This window comes from Monodelphis domestica, chromosome 3 (genome assembly GCF_027887165.1).
Source record: "Monodelphis domestica isolate mMonDom1 chromosome 3, mMonDom1.pri, whole genome shotgun sequence".
In the NCBI taxonomy this organism is placed as follows: Eukaryota; Metazoa; Chordata; class Mammalia; order Didelphimorphia; family Didelphidae; genus Monodelphis; species Monodelphis domestica.
The window spans coordinates 226259475-226278064 of NC_077229.1; the positions used below are offsets into that span (position 1 = coordinate 226259475).

The following is an 18590-nucleotide window of genomic DNA, read 5'->3' on the forward strand; positions in this document are numbered from 1 at the left end:
CATTCAAATACTTGAACCTACTTTAATATCCTCAATAAATCTTCTCTTTTTTAGGTCAAAGGATTCTCTAATCATTTTAACTAAATTTCACAAGGGGCAATCCTATACTCTCTTATCATTCTGGTTATATAATTCGGAATGATATGCAACTTATCAACATCATTCCTAAAACGTGACACCCACAATGAAAACAATAGTATAGAACTGGTCTGGCCAAGGCAAAGTACAGTGAGACTATCCCTTCACTAGTCCTGGACACAGTAAAATTATTGTCTATATAACATTGCTGAATTATCCTAATCATACAGGTAATTAAAACGTGAAGACTCCTTTCAAATGAAATGACATTTATTTTTATTTGTTTTTTTTTTATCAATCACCCCAAGTTTTATGATTGAACTCATCTCCCTCCCTCACTTCCCCTCCCCCCCCCCCCAGTGCTAGCAGGGGATTCAATCTGAATTGTCACAAGTCACTTGCTAGAGTGGGTGACAACTCCAGAGGCCACTGCCCCAGTGCTAGGCAAATTGAAAGACTGTGATTGGTTCCTGTAAAGTGGGGAAGGGACAGGAAGTGATGTGGAAAAAGGACTATAAAAAGTCCTGCACTTCCTGTCCAAGGGACTTCTTCTCCTTGAAACTTCTCCTTTGGAGTCCTTTAGAATTGCTGCTCTTTGGATCTTCTCCTTTGGACTTCTTTGGAGGACTGCACCTTAGGTCCTGTAGGACTTCAACTTCGACTTGGAGCTTTGGGCCTTTCGGGACTTTGACTTTCGGCTTTGGAGCTTATTGGAGTTGGGGACTTTCTTACTGGGTTCACTGCACGAAGTTTTTTCTGCATTGGGACCTTGCCTGTATCCTGCCTGGCTTGCTGGTGAGTGACTAGGATTCCCACATGGAGATTGGAACTGTTGGAGATCGAGCTTCATTTCACCAGATCAGCATTTAGGGTAGCCTAGGCAGTCACCTTACCTCTTTCCCTTTCATATTTCCCTCTTTTTACTAATATTTCAATTAAAAAATTGTTAAAAGCTGCTAACAGTTTACATGACTTAAGGGATAATAATAAGTGACTACTTTTTTTTTATAACTTTCTTATTTAGTCAAAATCCCAATTTAATCATTATAATATGCAAATGGAATTATTAAAAGGTTCTGAGCATTGGGTATAAATGTCTGGTGAAACATGTATAAAGTAAGACTAGTGACCAAAAAAAAGTGAAAAACTATGGATATTTAGGTTGAACAGGAAAAGAGCTCAAAACTTGAACTAGGAATTCAGAAGAAAGGGGAACAGAAGTGGGAGCAAAGACATATTATGTTAGCTAACTTCAAATAAGTAATGATGTATGAAAAAGAAATTAGATTTGTTTTTCTTGGTCCCAGAGGGCAAACCTAGAAAAACTAGTGAAAACAGTAGTGTAGATTTCTGCTATACATAAGGAAAAACCTGACAATTTGAGTTATCTAAAAGCAAAATGGATTACCCCAAAAAGAATGTTTTCCAAACAGAAAACCAAGAGACTACTCTTCAGGAATGGATATTCTAGATGAATTCTATGTTCAATTTCAAATATGAAATACTGTGATTATAGTTATATATTAGGATAACTGTACTTACACTGGCAACAATACAAAGTCTATTTTAATTGTGGTTCCCCAATTTTAACTTACAACACTGGCACAAATGTCATGTTAGTAACTTAAAATATTTCCTTAAATTTTCTTGTAACATTAGAATTTTTTTGACTTATGGAAAAAAGATACATTTCTGTATTTTCTTCCTTTCTTTATATCATCAGATTCAAGAAGCAATGAAAGCAATGAAAGGTAAGATTTTTATGTTGTCTGATTTGAAAATAAAAGGTTCTGTACAATTTAGTTTTAGACATTCAAACTGGTTCTCCCATTACTTTTCTATAGCCATTTATCTATTTTTATAGTCCTAATGCACAATTAGATGCTGATGAAAACACAATAACTATGCACTTTTCTTTCAATACTGAAATAGTAATGATGGATTTTAAACATGAAACATTTTTCTAATATCGAGAAAATTATTGTACAAGGATTCTTTACCAATCACATATAGTACAAAATAAAGATTGGAAGGTGAAAAAGAAATTATCTCTAAATAACTTCTTTAGGTTTCCTTTTACTTAATGTTATATAGTTTCAAAAAGATAAAATCTGCTAAGGGAGAAAATGTTAAATGTTACCATTTCAAGCTGTTTTCTCAATAATTTATACTACTTAGCAAACAATAGGGATTTGCTATTTAAAGGGAGAGTATTTTGACTGGGAAAGACGTAAACAACATAGTTGTACTATGGCTTGCAAAGAATTTACAGCAGAAAATGCATTATAAAAAGTCTAAATGGAAAGATGGTATTTAAAAAAAAAACTAGGAATAAAGAAAATTTAAACCTAAACTTTAAAACTTAAACCTTTATATTGTTCCACTAAGATTACCAATAGGTCTAGAAGGAAGTTATATGGTTAGTAATCACAATAATCATAGGATAGATATGGATTAGAAGTATAAATTCAAAGCAATGCCAAACTCTCTAGGAAAATTCTTCTAGAAATAAAAATTGGTACTTTTTTTGTTCTCCTCTCCCCACGGTAGTAGCTTAAAGTCATTTTTTGTGAATTGCCTAAAGTACTGAGACTTGCCTATGGCCACACAGACAGAACATAACCCTCTTCGGGACAATCTATTCTCTCGTTTTAGTTTTCATGACACTTTTTCACTAGTTCTCCTTCTCCTGCCAGACTACTCACATTTTCCATTACTAGTTTTTCCATGCAGGCTACTCCATTAACAAGACTTTATCCTGAATCCTTTTCTTCCTCTAAATCACTGATCCTCAAACCATGGTGTATAAATGTGTTATTGTTGTTGTTTTGAAAATTTTATTTAGTCAATTTAGAACATTATTCCTTGGTTACAAGAATCATATTTATTTCCCTCTCTTCCTCCCCTTCCCCCACACCTTCCCATAGCCAACGCACAATTCCACTCGGTTTTACATGTATCCTTGATCAGAACCTATTGCCATGGTGTTAATGTTTGCACTAGGATGATTTGCTATTTAAAAGGAAAGTATTTTGTCCACATCCCCATGAGTACATGATTACATGAGTCTACATCCCCAATTCTATCCCCCTCGACCCACGTAATCAAGCAGTTATTTTTCCTTGGTGTTTCTATTCCCACAGTTTTTCCTCTGCATGTGGATAGTGTTCTTTCTCATTGATCCCTCCAAGTTGTTCAGGATTACGGCATTGCCAATAATGGAGAAGTCAATTACATTTGATTGTACCACAGTGTATCAGTGTCTGTGTACAATGTTCTGGTGCTGCTCCTTTCACTCTGCATCAATTCCTGGAGGTCCTTCCAGTTCACACGGAATTCCTCCAGTTCTTTATTCCTTTGAGCACAATAGTATTCCATTACCAACATATATCACAATTTGTTTAGCCATTCTCCAATTGAAGGGCATCCCCTCATTTTCCAATTTTTTGCCACCACAAAGAGCACAGCTATGAATATTCTTGTACATGTCTTTTTTGTTATTATCTTTCTGGGGTATAAACCCAGCAGTGCTATGGATGGATCAAAGGGCAGACAGACTTTTAGCACCCTTTGGGGGCATAGTTCCAAATTGCCCTTCAGAATAGTTGGATCAATTCACAACTCCACCAGCAGTACAATAATGTCCCGACTTTGCCACATCCCCTCCAGCATGTGAATATGTTTTTTAAAAGATATGTTGAAAAATTATGATATTGATAACTGTTTTAAAATAAAATTTGTTTCCTTTGTAATCTTATGTATTTTATTTTATGCATTTTATGGATTCATGACATAAAAGGTTAAGGACCTCTTCTCAATACTATCACACTTGGGGATCTTATTAGCTATCAGGGGGTCAATTGATTCTATCTAGGTGATTCACAGATGTATATTTCCAGCCCTAACTTATCGATCTCTACAGTCTCAAATCACCCAACTATCTGTAGATACCTCTAAATTACTCTTCCCCTAGACATCTTAAACTCAACATGTCCAAAATTCAACTTATTATCTTCCCCCCCTCTTCTGAGGAGGCGTAAGTGGCTGAGAGGATAGAGCACAGAGACTGGAGTCAAGAAGACCCGAATTCAAATCTATCCTCAAATATTTAGTTGTGTGGCCTTGAATAAGTCACAATCTCTTTTTGCCTCTGTTTCCTCAACTATCAGATGAGGATAATAGCAATATCTACCTTATAGGATTGTTGTGAGAATTAAATGAGATAATATTAGTAAAAAGCACTTAATACATTGTGCTGCATATAGAAGGCACCATAAAAATGCTCTTCTCTTCCCCTTTAAGCCACCCCCTCTTCCTAACTTTCCTATTGTAAACCTCAAAATTTCTTAGACTTATAAATGTTGGAAATTTCACCATTGGGATATTTCATACTTGGAAAATTTCCTATTGATAGTGGGTCTTGACTATTGGAATGTGAACCCCATTGGCATGGGAGGTTCCTTCTCTTCCCTTCTTAAGATTACTTTAGGACAGAAACCTTTTGCTGAACAATGGAAAGGACTTTGACCTATGCTTAAGCATAGAACAGGAATTTCTTTGAGTCATGATTGATTTTAGAATTGATACAATGGAGATACTTGGAATCAATCTCCACCCTATTAAGTCCTAACAGGATTGAGTATGGGCTACAGCCAAGATCAAAATTTAATTATTCCAATCTCTACCCTACTCAGGTTAACAGGATTTAGAAAGGGCTGTAGCAAAGGATCAAAGATTTAATTATTTGAAAATATGACCTACAACAGACATGTGCAAAGCCAGACCTCTGGGCGGTCCTGGGTTAAGCTAGAGCCTCCATTGGCACAGGGAAATTGATGGACACGTGATTGGTAGATGTGAGGACTGAGGGGAGGGAACTTGGATGGTTTCCTTAAGGATAGGGGGGTCTGAAGACTGGAGGTGGTGGTGGAGAAGTTGGTCGGTGTGGTTGGTGTGTGCTCTGAGAAGCTTGCTCTGAAGGAAGCTGAAGGTGGGGGCCTCTGAGACTGTTTCTCCATTTTGGTCACGTGAGTAATAGGGACTGATCTCTTTTCTTTGCCCCAGCTATCTAAGGGCTTGGGCCTTTTGGCCCAGCCTAAACAGAAGGGGTATTTAAGCCCTATTCCCTTCTCTCCCTTTTTCTCTCTCTCTATCTCTAATTCCTTTCTTCCTCCTATTGTAATTAAACTCCATAAAAGATTGACTGCTGACTTAAGTTTTCATTTAGGAATTACATAGCTGAATTCCTTGGCGACCTTAAATTAATATATATCAGTCTTTTAAAGTGATTCCCTTGTAACACTATTACCATCAATGATTCCATCACCCTCTGAGCCAGCAAGATGTACAACACTGGTATGACTTCAGACTCCCTCTGCACACAATCCACACAGATATTCTGTTGCCTAGTCTTCTTTCCATGGCATCTCTTGTATAGGCCCCCTTCTAATCCACTCATGTGGTGAAAATGCCTCAGTGTAGTATTTTCTATCACCTTACTTCTGGAATATCAAATAGTTAGGTTCCTAGCCTCAGGTTTCTCAGCCTCTACTTACCTGTCAAAGTAATTTCCCCAAAGCTCTAGTTTTTACCACATCACCACCCCTATAACCTCTACTCAGTAAACCCCAGTATTTCCCTACTGTCTCCAAGAGGGAAAAAAAAAGTAAAATGCTATTTGACAATGAAAACACTTTATAGCCTAGCTTCTACCTTCCTTCTCAATGTTCTTGCCCCTGTCTCTTCTTCTTTTTTTTTTTAGTTTTTAAAACATTATTTTATTTGGTCATTTTCATACATTGTTCATTAGAAACAGATCATTTTCTTTTCCTCTCCACCACCCCCACCCCTTCCCTAGCCGATGTGCGATTTGTCTAGGTATCACATGTGTCCTTGCTCTGAACCCATTTCCTTGTTGTTGGTATTTGCATTAGAGTGCTCATTTAGCATCTCTCCTCAATCATATCCCACCCCTGTATCTTCTCCATGTAATCTGAGATCATCTAATCTATTTGATCATCTAAACTAGACCCCTTGCTTTTCCTTTCACAAGACACTGTTCTCTTTTCCACCTGCTCTCCCTAATTCCTGCAATGCTAGCCCTTCTTGTCTTCATTACCTGGTTTCCTTCAAGGATCACCTCAAATCTTACCTGTGAGAGGTAAAATCCTGATTCTCCTCAACCACATTTCTGCCTTCCCCCCTAAAATTACTTCCTATTTACAAAGTATATATCTTGCTTGTATATGCATGTTAGTATATTGTCTCCCCCATTAGAATGTGCATTCCTTTACAATAGGAACTATATGTTTTCTTTATATTTTATCTCTGGCACAGTACTAAGTAGGTATTAAGTAATTAAAAAATGTCTGGAGCCTATTTGCCTGGCAAAGAATTTAAAGCAATAAGAGCTTTATAAAAGCTTCAGTTTATATGATTTCCTTGCACATATAGACGTTGAGTTCAATTTCTTTTCATATCTAGCTTAATAGTCAAGCAGACATGGTAAAAAGAAAAATTATTCTATTCTTGTATGTTATATAACTATGACATGAGGAAATACTTTATAGCAATAAACATTTGGTATTTCAAAAACTAAATTCCTTCAATTGAGGTTCAAAGCACATGCCACTACCAAAGAATTTTACTACATAGTTTATAAGTGCTCTACTGAGACTTAATTACATTAAGAATTAATTTCTTCAAGGAGTTTTATTTCCTCATTCTATTTCAGTGATCTGTAATTTGGTGAGATGTGAATACTTCTTCCTACCTCCAACACAATGCAACTTATCTATGATTTGTCGGTTTTCAAGAGGTACCATTGTCAAAAATGTATTATGCTGCCAAAAGTTCCCCCTCCCCCCAAAAAAACTAGTGGGTCTGAATATAGCTAAGTTAGAAATTGGAGACAAACTTATAATTCATCCCTAGACGTGTGCCACAATGGAATCCAACACCAAAGTTTGTATTCTTTTGAAGTTGTATTTTTTTAAAGTTATTTCTGTCATCTGATTTTTTGTGATCCCATAGAGAAATGATGGCAAATCTCTGCAACACATGCCAAAGATGGCATGCAGAACTCTCTATGGGTATGAGCCCTCACCTCCCCCGTGCCCCATGTTCATTACCAGAACGGCAGAGGGACTCGGGCAGAGTTGCTCCCCTTCCCTTCTCCTTCTGCCTGATGACATTTTTTTCACATTCACTGCCCCTCTGCCCAGCAGCTCAATGGGAGCACATAGGGGGTAAGATGGGCGGCTCACAGGAAACAGAACTGGAGGGGAGCAGAGCATTCAAGACAACTCTCCAACCCATCTCTACAATTGCTAAGGACATTCCTCATGTCACCCACCCCTCACCCAACAGCCCAATGGGAGTGCTTCCTCCCTCCCCTGTGTGGGGTAAGCAGGGATCGGGACACCCAGCACTCAGTGGGGGTATGTGACATAACATGTGGCATCTAAAAGATTAATTATCACTGCCATAAGGGGTTTTCTTGGCTAAGATTTTGGAGTGATGTATCATTTCCTTCACCAGCTCATTTTATAGATGAGGAAACCACGGCAAAAAGACAAGAGACTTGGCCAGGGTCACAGAGCTAAGTAAATATCTGAAGCTAGATTGGAGCTCAGATCTTCTTGACTCCAGCCCAGAACTCTATCCACTGAGCCACCAAGACAAATAGCCTTTGATATAATAAAGAATCACAACACACTTGAATGAGATTGGAAAATGAGTAAAACGTTTTAAACTTAGATATGAGCCTCCATCTTAAAATTATGTAATCTTTGGGATAATAAAATAAAAATTCATTACAAAAATGAAGGAATTCATCTGATACAATAAGTATCTTTGAAAACCCTTTTGATTCTGAATGTGTTTTTGCTTTTTTTAGATTTTTTATTTTTTATTTTCTTGGAGTGACAGGAATAAAAGACTTTAGGTATAGGTTACTCTTAAATTATCATTTTTAAGGAATAATGGGCCAAAGAAAATTCAAATTTTAGATTACAAATCAATATTTGATTTTTAGTTATTTCTCCCACTTAAAAACCTGAGACTCATTTATACAGTCATCAGAGCAAGTTTTATGGGGTTGATAAGTTTCCAAGTGAAGTCCATTGTTCAGATCCCGAGTCTCTACCTGAGGCCAGCTTCCAGGCCCAACAAAAGATGTATCTATCTATAGCCCTTATTCTACACCAGTCCTAACTCCTTATCTGCACCACTCTCCAAAGTCAACAAAACAAGCTATCACACTAAATTTAGCTTGATACACCAGGAAGAATGAATTAGAACAGAAAGGTGGTGGCAAAAAAAATGACATTTAATGTGGATTGAAACGGATACAATGCAACAAGTCACAGCCAGTAATTTTCTGAACACAAGGAGCCAGAAAAGGCTTTTTACATAGAAGTCAGAGATGGAGGCAGTTACAACAGTATCTCCATCTGAAAGCAGTGCCATCCCCTTGGATCACACTGTAGAAAACATACTATCTGCGTTGAAGGGTCTCCACCAAATCAGATTCAGTCCACATCACAGTGCCTTTGCACTCAGTGCTTCTCACAGAGAAGGGAAAACAAGTGAGATAGCAGTAATGCTCCATAAAGTTCTCTTTCAAATCTCTCCTTTCAAACTCTACCCATATCCCTCACTTCTCTCATCCTTTTCCTAGAACTCTGCACAAAACATCCATTTTCAAACATCAGGTGCAATACTCTATATGAATTATGGAAACAAGGCTACACTAATTACACCTGTAAGAAAGTTTTTGGGGTGTTGGTGCTTATTGATTCTACCATTTTTATTTGTAAGATTATTTAGTCTAATCCTACTCAAAGTCATCATTTGTATTTCTGTGTGTGTGTGTGTGTGTGTGTTTTACTATTTGCTTCTTTAGTACTGTTTTGTTCCATTTTCATTAAGTAGTATTTTATTAAATTCAATTTGCAACTTTAAAAGCTGGTAATACTCTTTCAAAGAGTCATAGAAGGATCAGAGTTGGAAGGTTCTCAGAGGGCATCTATTCCAAATCACAGATGAATAAAAAAAAAAAGAATTCCCTTCAAGAACAAAGTAGATAAGTGGCAAACCAGCTTTTACTGAAAGACCTTAAATGAAGGAAACCAGTCAACACAAACTCTTGTTACAATGATTTAACACAAGCACAGAAAGTCAGATTCCTTACTCTGTGACTTTATTTCACAAGTATTTAAACATTTTCCATTCCTAATCACATCTCTTTTGATTATGAACTTAACAACTGAAAGTGTAAACGAACTTTGTTGTACTGTGTGTAACGGAAAGCCCACACTAAACTTAATGTCCCAAAAAATATTAGTATAGTTTTAAGTTATTAATACTATTACTAGTTTAAATCTTGGCTAAGAACATGAGGACATTTTGTACAGGCACCAAAGTAGGGACAGAAACTTCACAGTGTTAATAGCCCAAACTAAGGACCAAAAACAGGAAAAGGCAGAATAACAGCAATCATACTAAAACATTTAAGCTCATTTAAAAGCTAGATTTGTTATTCAGTAGGAAAGAATGAAAATAAAATGGTAGTAATACCTAACACTTGAAGTTTCAAGTTACAACTCCATGCAGTGCTTACTATTTATCTCTAAAGTCATTATGAAGAAACTGAGGATTTAGAAAAGATGACCCATGGTTAGAGTTAATAAATTTTAATGTGAGACCCACAATTGCCTCTGCACTGACTCTTAAGTCTAACATTTTTTTTGTCTATATCACATTTTCAAAACAAAAGGCATTCTAAAATCTAGTTGATTAGTCCAGTAATAAATAAATGCATGTTTTCATGGATTTAAAGATAAACAGAAGAAAATATGATTCTCTTTATCACATTTATAGTGTAGATTGGGGTCAAGTCAATAGCATTAAGTCTATTTCCTAGGCACAATGCTAAGTGTTGGGGCTAGCACCCCCCAAAAAAAATTTCTACAAAAACCAACAAGCAAACAATGAAAAAAACATTCTTGACTCTCAGGCTGCTGATATTCATTAGAGGAGAGACAATATACAAACTAGATAAATGGGAGATAATTGCAGAGAGAAGATACTAGGAGACAGAAATTAGGGAAGACTTTTAAAGGCTTCTTGCAGATGGTGGGATTTTACATGAAATGTGATGAGAACTAGGAGGAGGAAATGAAGAGGAAGAAAGTACTAGACCTGGTGGATAGCCAGTGAAAATGTACAAAGAAAGGAGATAAAATATCTTTTGTGGGCAACATCAAAGAAGCTAACATCACTGGGTGATGGAGTACTCTATAACAAACTCTATAGTAAACTAAAAAGCAGAAAGGAGTCCACTTATGGAAGCTTTAAAGGTTAAATAGAGCATTTTACATTTGATCCTGGAAAAAATTGGGAACCACTGGAGTTCTAGCAAATAAAAGGAAGAAACGGTAAGACCTATCCTTTAGAAAGGTCAATTTGATAGCTAAGTGAAGGATAACTTAGAGAAGAGATAATAGGAAGGGAGATCAACCAGAAAGCTATTGCAGAAATTAAGGTGTGATTTGAGAAGGCCCTCCCACTATCAGAATAAAGGAGTGATATGTGAGAGATGTTAACCAATTAGAAATCAATAGGATGTTGCAAATGATTGGAGATGGAAGGTAAAAGAAAGGGTGGAGATTTGAGGAGAACATGGAAAGTGCATGTCTGGGGAACCGGGAGGATAGTGGTACCCTCAACAATAAAATGAAAGTTAGGAAGAGGGGAGGATTTGTGGTAGGTTGTGGGAGAGATAATGAGTTCAGTTTTAGAAATGATAATTGGTAAACTAGAGAATATCCGGAGAAGGGCCCCTAAGATGGTGAAGACCTCTGAGTCCATTTCACACAAAGACAGATTGAGGTAACTAGATATGTTTATTTTGGAAAAAAGAAGACTCGGAGATGAAATTACAGCTATCTTCAATTATATTAAAGGATGTCATGTAGAAGAGAAATCAGATTTTTCTGTTTGTTTCCAAAGGCAATGTTTGCAGTGAGGCAAATTTTTAACCTGATGCTGCAGATGTTTAGTTGTTTCAGTCATATCCAACTCCTTGTGACTCCATTTGGTCTTTATGTTTGTCTGTATTTGGTAAAGATATTGGAGTGATTTATCATTTCCTTGTCCAGCTCATTTTACAAATGAGAAAACTGATGCAAGCAGGGTTAAATGACTTGCTCAGGATCATACAAGCTAGTAATTGTTGGAGGCCAGATTTGAACTCAGCAAGTCTTCTGATTCTAAGTTGACACTCTACTATGTGCTGCACCACCTAGTGGATCCTTTATTCTTATTGAAGAATATAGATCGAACTAACTAGGAAATAGGCTTCTACTTTTTCCTTTGTGAATGTTTTTCATTTGCTTTAAGTCATAGGTATTGTTTGACTATTTCTCCCAGTTTTGAAGGAAAAAGATTGCCCTGAAGCTTGCTAAGAAAAAACATAACCAGAGATTCAAGATCAAAAGTTAATAGTAACAGCATATTAGTACGCAACCTTCAATCTATAGATCCTAGGTTGATGTGTTGTCTTTACAGGCTTAAAGACATTAAACAATTTTGCTAACCATATCAAGCACTCTTCTGATTGTGAGAATATCTTTATGATTTCTATGAAAACTGTCATATATTCATTTGTTATAAAGTCACAGAAACTCTTAATTTTTAAAAATTATTAATTTATAAAACTTATTTTCATAAAATGAGTTTAAGCTGAAAGCTTTTAGAAAATGCCTTCATAATTTTAATTTATTCTCTTTGTGTATATTCACTCACACTGTATGTATGTACTTACATGTGTGTGATTATGTGTACATGTTTACATTACATAAGAGATTACATTAAGGTTGAAAACTTGCTGGTATCAATATTAACATGATAAACAGATGTGCCCTAAGTTAAACAGTAAGTAATTGAACTTGTGTGTGGAAGGATCTTGAGACTATAAATTTGGTTTGATTCCTATTTGAATCAAAGTAAAAACTGATTTCTCTATTTAGTCAGTGATCCACAAGGTAAAGGAAAATCCCAACAGCTAGCCAGGGGGCCTAGTATTCCCAATCTCAAAGTCATTTCCCTGGAATGGTTACATTCCAGATGGTTGTCAAAGGGTAGGAAAGTTGAGAAAATAATGTTCAAAGAGAATGATAGCACCTTGATTTATTTTCCCAACTGTGCTAATCCTTTACCCTGGGAATAATGTGGAGATATGACTCAAAACCTGTCTGTTTCTAAAAAATGTTTACAATCTTTACTTTGGATGAGAATATTGAAGGAACATTTTCCAATCACAACTATATTGAAGTATACAACTTTCAAGACTGGACTTGACAAAGCAATTTTGATTTTGTTATCCCTCTTCGACTTCTTTCATAGCAAAATCCAGTGACTCATCTTGCCTCAGAAGAAAGGGAATAAGAGCTCCTGGGAGCAACTGACATCCAGATGAGTGATATGAACCTAAAGAAGAAATTCTGAGGCAAATGGGAGAAAAATTTGCCTAGGGTATGGTAAAGATCAATAATGAACTATACAATTAGGGATACAGAAAAAATCTTACAATGAGTCAATCAATATCCTCTCTATCACCTGAAAAAAACTGGTATTTCTAAGAATAAGGCATTAAAGGAAAAATGGTGGGCTGTGGGGAAACATACAAAGCAATGACAGAAATTGTTTAGAAGAATAAAAAAATAGGAGTCTCAACAATTTTAATTAAATAAGGAATACAGAGAATGATTACTAAATAAGTAGGAGAGCTATCATTTAACGAATAAAGGAAAGATAAATAGTGATGGAAATAAGTCTATTCTAGAAAAGGATGCAGAAAAAGAAAATTTAAAAATGAAATAAGCTTTAAAAGGGAAAAGGAAAGAGAATTCTATTTGACTACTTAGCTGAAAAGGAAAAAATGAGGGGGAAAACTAAATAATTATCTAAAAGCCAGAAAGGCAAAGGAACTAATAAGTAAAACTCTAAAACCAGGTAATAAGCAGCATGGGGGAGCCTTGAGTGTTAAGGAAGAGAGTTAGTGGCAATAGGATTAATTTTTAGAAGACTGAACTAAAATAACTGAAGAGATATGGTAGCAGAAGAGGCAAAAAAAATCCTATTTTAAAAAGTGGGGGAGTACTAGTCTTGCCTAGATTATTGAAGTTTCTACTCAGATTAAAGCCATGGTGTACTAGGCACTCCTCACATAGCTAGACTAATCTACAGGGATATTATTTGGACCTCTTCTTACATTGTAGCCTTGATTGACAAAAGGATATTCCATGTTTATTATCTGTAAAATTTGAGTTTTAACAGCAAATAGGGGGTATTTTCTTAAACAAGAGGTGGAATTAGATGAAACATTTCAAGGAAGGATAATGAGAGCAATAAGCAATGTGGAACTTTCATGGAGTTCTTTCTGCCAAAATCAAAGGTTGTGGTAAATTTCTGTCCTGATTTAATAGTGAAGCATCCTTAAAAAGTGAGGAAACAAAACTAGGAAATGCAATTCTGTATCTGATTCCGACAAGGTTGGAGGTTTGTAAATGACAGAAAATGTGGGGGAAAGTGACTATACCATCACAAACTCCATGATAATCTGACATAGTCTAGCATGCACACAAGATTTCAGAAAACATTTAAATTGTTTCAAGTAAAAGAGAGGTACATTCAAATAATCTAAAATACTGTGGGGAAAATTAAGGGAAAAAAAATTAAACCCTTACCTTCTGTCTTAGAATCAATACTATGTACTGGTTCCAAGGAAAAAAGAGTGGTAAGGGTTAGGCAATGAGGGTTAAGTGACTTGCCCAGGGTTACATAGCGAGGAAGTATCTGGGGACAAATTTGAAACCAGGGCCCCTCGTCTCTAGGCCTGGCTCTCAATCAACTTAGCCACCAAGTTGACCACAAGGAATTTTTAAGAATGAAATTCTGAAGGGATCAACAGAAATGATTCTGGTAAAAAACTAACAACCTGAAGAATCTGATGTGATCATAGAAAGAACTCATTAGTAAACTCATATTTAGGGGGCAACTGGGTGGCTCAGGTCTAGAGACGAGAGGTCCTGGGTTCAAATATAGCCTTAGACACTTCCTAGCTGAGTGACCCTAGGCAAGTCACTTAATCCCTATTGCTTAGCCCTCACCACTCTTCTGCCTTGGAACCAATACACAGTATTGATTCTAAGACAGAAGGTAAGGGTTTAAAAAAATAAAACAAGCAAAAACACCCCTCATATCCATAAAAGTTGTGCCAAGAAAATGGAAGAAATTGAAGGAAAATTAGATGAATAAAAGAGTATAGCATTATACTGAAAGACTACTATTAAGAACAATAAAAATTAAAAAGAGATGGATGTTAAGGACAAGAAGAGTTTGGCTAAATTGGAAATAAAAGAAAAATTAAAGAAGAGATAAGACTAGTACCAGAAATTAAAGCATTAGGGACTGAAATGAGAAAGAATTAGTGAGAAAGTTGAAATGTTTCATTCTAATTTAGTGCTTGCTTTCTCACCTAAAATGAAGGATCTCTGGACTGAAAAGAACAGGATAAAAATGCTTTCCTTAATAAGAGTATTGCATCAATGTGAAGAATTTTACATAACAGATTGCTCAAGGATAATTGGCAGATCTAATCATGAGTTCGCCTGTTTGGTTTGTTGCTCCATTTTCAGTATAATACATAATATCCACTCTCCTAAATTTATACATGCTAAAAGTAGGTAACAGTATATATAGTACATCACCTTTGAGAATTGTTATACCAAAAACTGATTATCCTATGTTGTCAAAAAACAAACAAACAAGTAATCTATCACTGGTTCCATATTCAAAGTCATTTCTCCTTAAAAGAAACTACCAGAGCTTATGTCCTCCAAACAAGGCCTTTGAGAATCATGTATCACTTTCATGATCAATAAATAAGCATTTATTAAAAATCTAATATATGCTGAGTTCTGTGCTTGGTGTTAAGAGGTTGGAGGGGTTTTTTTGTTTGTTTTGTTTTAAATTGTAATTGCCGGCAAGGTGTTTATATTCTAATAAGGAAACAACACATTTTCTTATAGGTATATAGAAAACAGATAAAAGGTAATAACTTTCAGGGCAAAGGCAGTAATAGCAAAGATTAGGAAAGGTCTCATGTACAAGATGATGCTTCAGCTAAGTCTTGAAGGAAACCAGGATTAAAGAGCAGAGGAGGTCTCTAGTTAAGGGGAAAAAAACCAGAATCATATTTTTAGAAATGAAGAGAATGTAGTCCAATTTATGAACATTTTATGAACAGAGGAACTAAGGCCCACAAGGAGTAAGTCAGTTGGCTAAATACCAAAGATGCGAGGAAAAAATATTATCTCTTTCCACTACATATTGTAGTAATATGATATAGCTCAGATTACTAGAAGAAAAGAGTAGATGAAAAAGGTAACTACAACAGGCTGAATTATTACCCTAGAGACTACTAAATATGTTAATAGGAACATAAAGAGTCCAAAAGAAATGGTACTATCACTACCACCATAAGATTAAAAACTGAAGGTACAAAACCCACAGTATTTCAAAGATCTCTGTTCTCAACAATATTCTAGACAACATTCTTCTTAATAACTATGCAGGTAAGTGAAATAACCAAAAACATACAGAAAGCTTTGAAAACATGGAGGAAAAAATCATTAAGCAAGCTGTTTATAGTATAATTGTTTTACTCTTAAAGAGTGGCTTGAGATATAATTGAATTCATGTGCTAAATAGTATTCTATATAATGTGTAATAAATGCCTAAATAGAATATTCACATTAAATAAAATGTATATATGAAAGCAATGATCATATGCTAAAATGTACTCATAGCACTGATTGAAAATTACTTTTTTTCATAAATGAAGATCATACACTCAAACTATGCCTGCTCATCCTGTGCAATTCTCGTTAATGTCATCCTGTAAGTTGGCCACAAGAGACCTATCTAATATAATGGAAGGTGTCCAGGCTTTCTCCAGATAGCTAAAGTTTCTAGTACAGAACAGGATTGTTCAAATGTCATTCTTTACCCATACAACATTACCAACTCATCTTCTTATCATATAATTACCTAAAAGCATTTTTGCCCCATGAATAATTATGGCTTTTATTTTAATAAAGTGGAAATTGTGCCAACAACTTAAAAATAAGTAACAGGAAATGTTAGGCTAGTAATTTCTATGAGTGGGTAATAAAGTATTTACCACAAAACAGTTTTAAATAACTTGAAACATCATTGGTTTGAGTTTTAACAGAAAGCTTCATGAAATAACAATTCCACAAAAAAGCAATGAAATGAACTAATGTAATCAATATAAAGAATAATTTATATCCATTGTTAACAATGAAAACCTATGAAAGATTTGAAGATCACGTCATGTTAATGTTTTCTGAAAAAAGGCTAGAATAGTCAAAATATATAATTTGAAGATACTTGATAATTTTTAGGGATTAATTTAACTAGAGGCAAATTTGGCAAATGGAAAGCCATAAATTGCATGTACCCAAAATTGCTATTCAATTTTTAAAATGGCAATCACTTTAGAAATCCAGTCATTAAGTTTTATAGTTTCCTACTTTAAAAGTATAAGCATTTAAAATTTATTAATTACTATTTCAGAATAGAAAATTGCTTACTGCATTAAATTTCAATCATAAATTTTTATATATGTTGATGATATGACAATATAATTAAGATAACTTACCCTTGTAAAAGTGCCTTCAAAGCCATGAATGTCCAGTTGTGGCTTCTGAGCATAAACATAAGCACTGATGGAGAAAAGGTCCTAAAAATATCAAATTTTAATTAATTGCTATTTTTAAATTCAATAAAACAACATAGAAAATTTCAATAACCAATTCAAATTCATGTTTTTCATAGCAATAGTACAAGAAGCGATACTCTACACAATATACTTTGTTTACAAAGACTTAAATGAAATTATACAATTTCAGATTTAAAAGAGGTCTCATGAATCAATGACTTCAATTTTCTTGTTGGATATATGAGGAACATGAGACACACAAAAGTAAAGAAATATGCCTACAGTATTATATTTGGCTAGAGGGTCAAAACTAGTCTAGTGTTTTTATGCTTCCCTCTGTACTTCCCTAGAGATGACAGAACCATGAATTTAGAGGTGGAAGAGATCTTAACAGATATTCAGTGAAGTCTCCTCATTTTGCAGATGAGGAAACTGAAATACAGAGAGAATGACTTTCCCAAAATAAGTAGGGTTAAAAAAAGGGGGTAAACAGGTAGGAGAGTAATTCTGAAAATGGCAGATACTTCAAAGAAGAAAAAGCTTAATTCTAACTACTACCAATGTAGGTTATATAATAGTTACCTAAGATCTGAATTTATGTATTAATTTCAATAGCATAAAATCACATGAGATTTATAAAATATTTGCTCTTAAACTAGATGTCATGTCTTTTATACCATAAAATGGTAACTGACTCCAAAACCTAATGGATAGCAAAGTACTCCTACTCCAAAAACCCTAAATCATTGTCCTTAAATCATATCTGGAAAATGTGAATTCTCATCATATTTTATCTCACAAAAGAGAGAATTTTGTGTGTGTGTGTGTGGGGGGGGGTTGTTTATTTGTTTGTTTTGCTGTGAGTTCCTTCTTTGAAACAAAAAAGAGGTGGGTTGGTGACTTGGTGCAAGAGGAAAGCCACAAAAGTCACACTGGTAATGGAAGAAACAAACAAGAAAGTTCCCCACCATGCTAGCCAGATACCTTTGGATAAATATAAGAGCAACAGTCAAGCAAGATGGAGGTTATATTTAATAGGGAAAACTTTTAAATTTATCATTTTATTGAGAAAAAAGAATGTTAAAGGCTTGTAAAATATTCCCAAAAGACAACTGAATTTTCCATTACAAAATATAGTATTCCTACTGTAGCATCCCAAGCATATTCACATCTAGGAATCATAAATGACTGTATGATTACTGTGTCTCCAAACATAAGGTTATACCAATGAGGCTTGTGAATGTAACCTTGAACTGGCCATGCAGCCCTTGGCTAAGACAAACTCATTAACATGCTGGGACTCAATTCCCTGGGAAAGCTCCCTTTGCAATCTACACGCCCAAAGGTGTTCCCTCTACCTTGCCACCCAATCTTAATTGTCTATACTTTGTGATGTGGTTACTACATGCTTGGGAGTACCGCGCAAGCAGGACAGGATTAAATTCAGAGGCAAACCCATGAACTTCCTCTTGGCTTTTCTCCCCTTTCATGGAGCTCCACTGGGCTCCTCAATGACTGTCTCTCTCCTCTTAACCTTCTCCTTCCCCGAGGCTGTAACCATCTCTGCCTGCATTCCCTATCTTGATCTCCTCCTCTACCTCCTGTTCCTTTGTACTCATACTTTCCTATCAAAGGGAGTATCATAGGGATTGCCTGCCCTATTCAAACACTGACTTGTCCCTGTCTTTCATTCTCCACCCTG

The 18590-nt window shown here is 35.5% G+C and overlaps 1 protein-coding gene across 5 annotated transcripts in view; it reads right to left on the reverse strand.

Annotated features, from left to right (window-relative positions):
• The window catches only part of ATP9B (ATPase phospholipid transporting 9B (putative)), a 558010-nt gene that overhangs the window by 300080 nt on the left and 239340 nt on the right, over window positions 1–18590 (reverse strand). For all 5 annotated transcript variants that reach the window (XM_056823547.1, XM_056823546.1, XM_056823545.1 and 2 more), the window contains one exon: window positions 16829–16909. In XM_056823547.1, the coding sequence (XP_056679525.1) occupies window positions 16829–16909 (81 nt within the window). The remainder of the gene's footprint in view (window positions 1–16828; window positions 16910–18590) is intronic.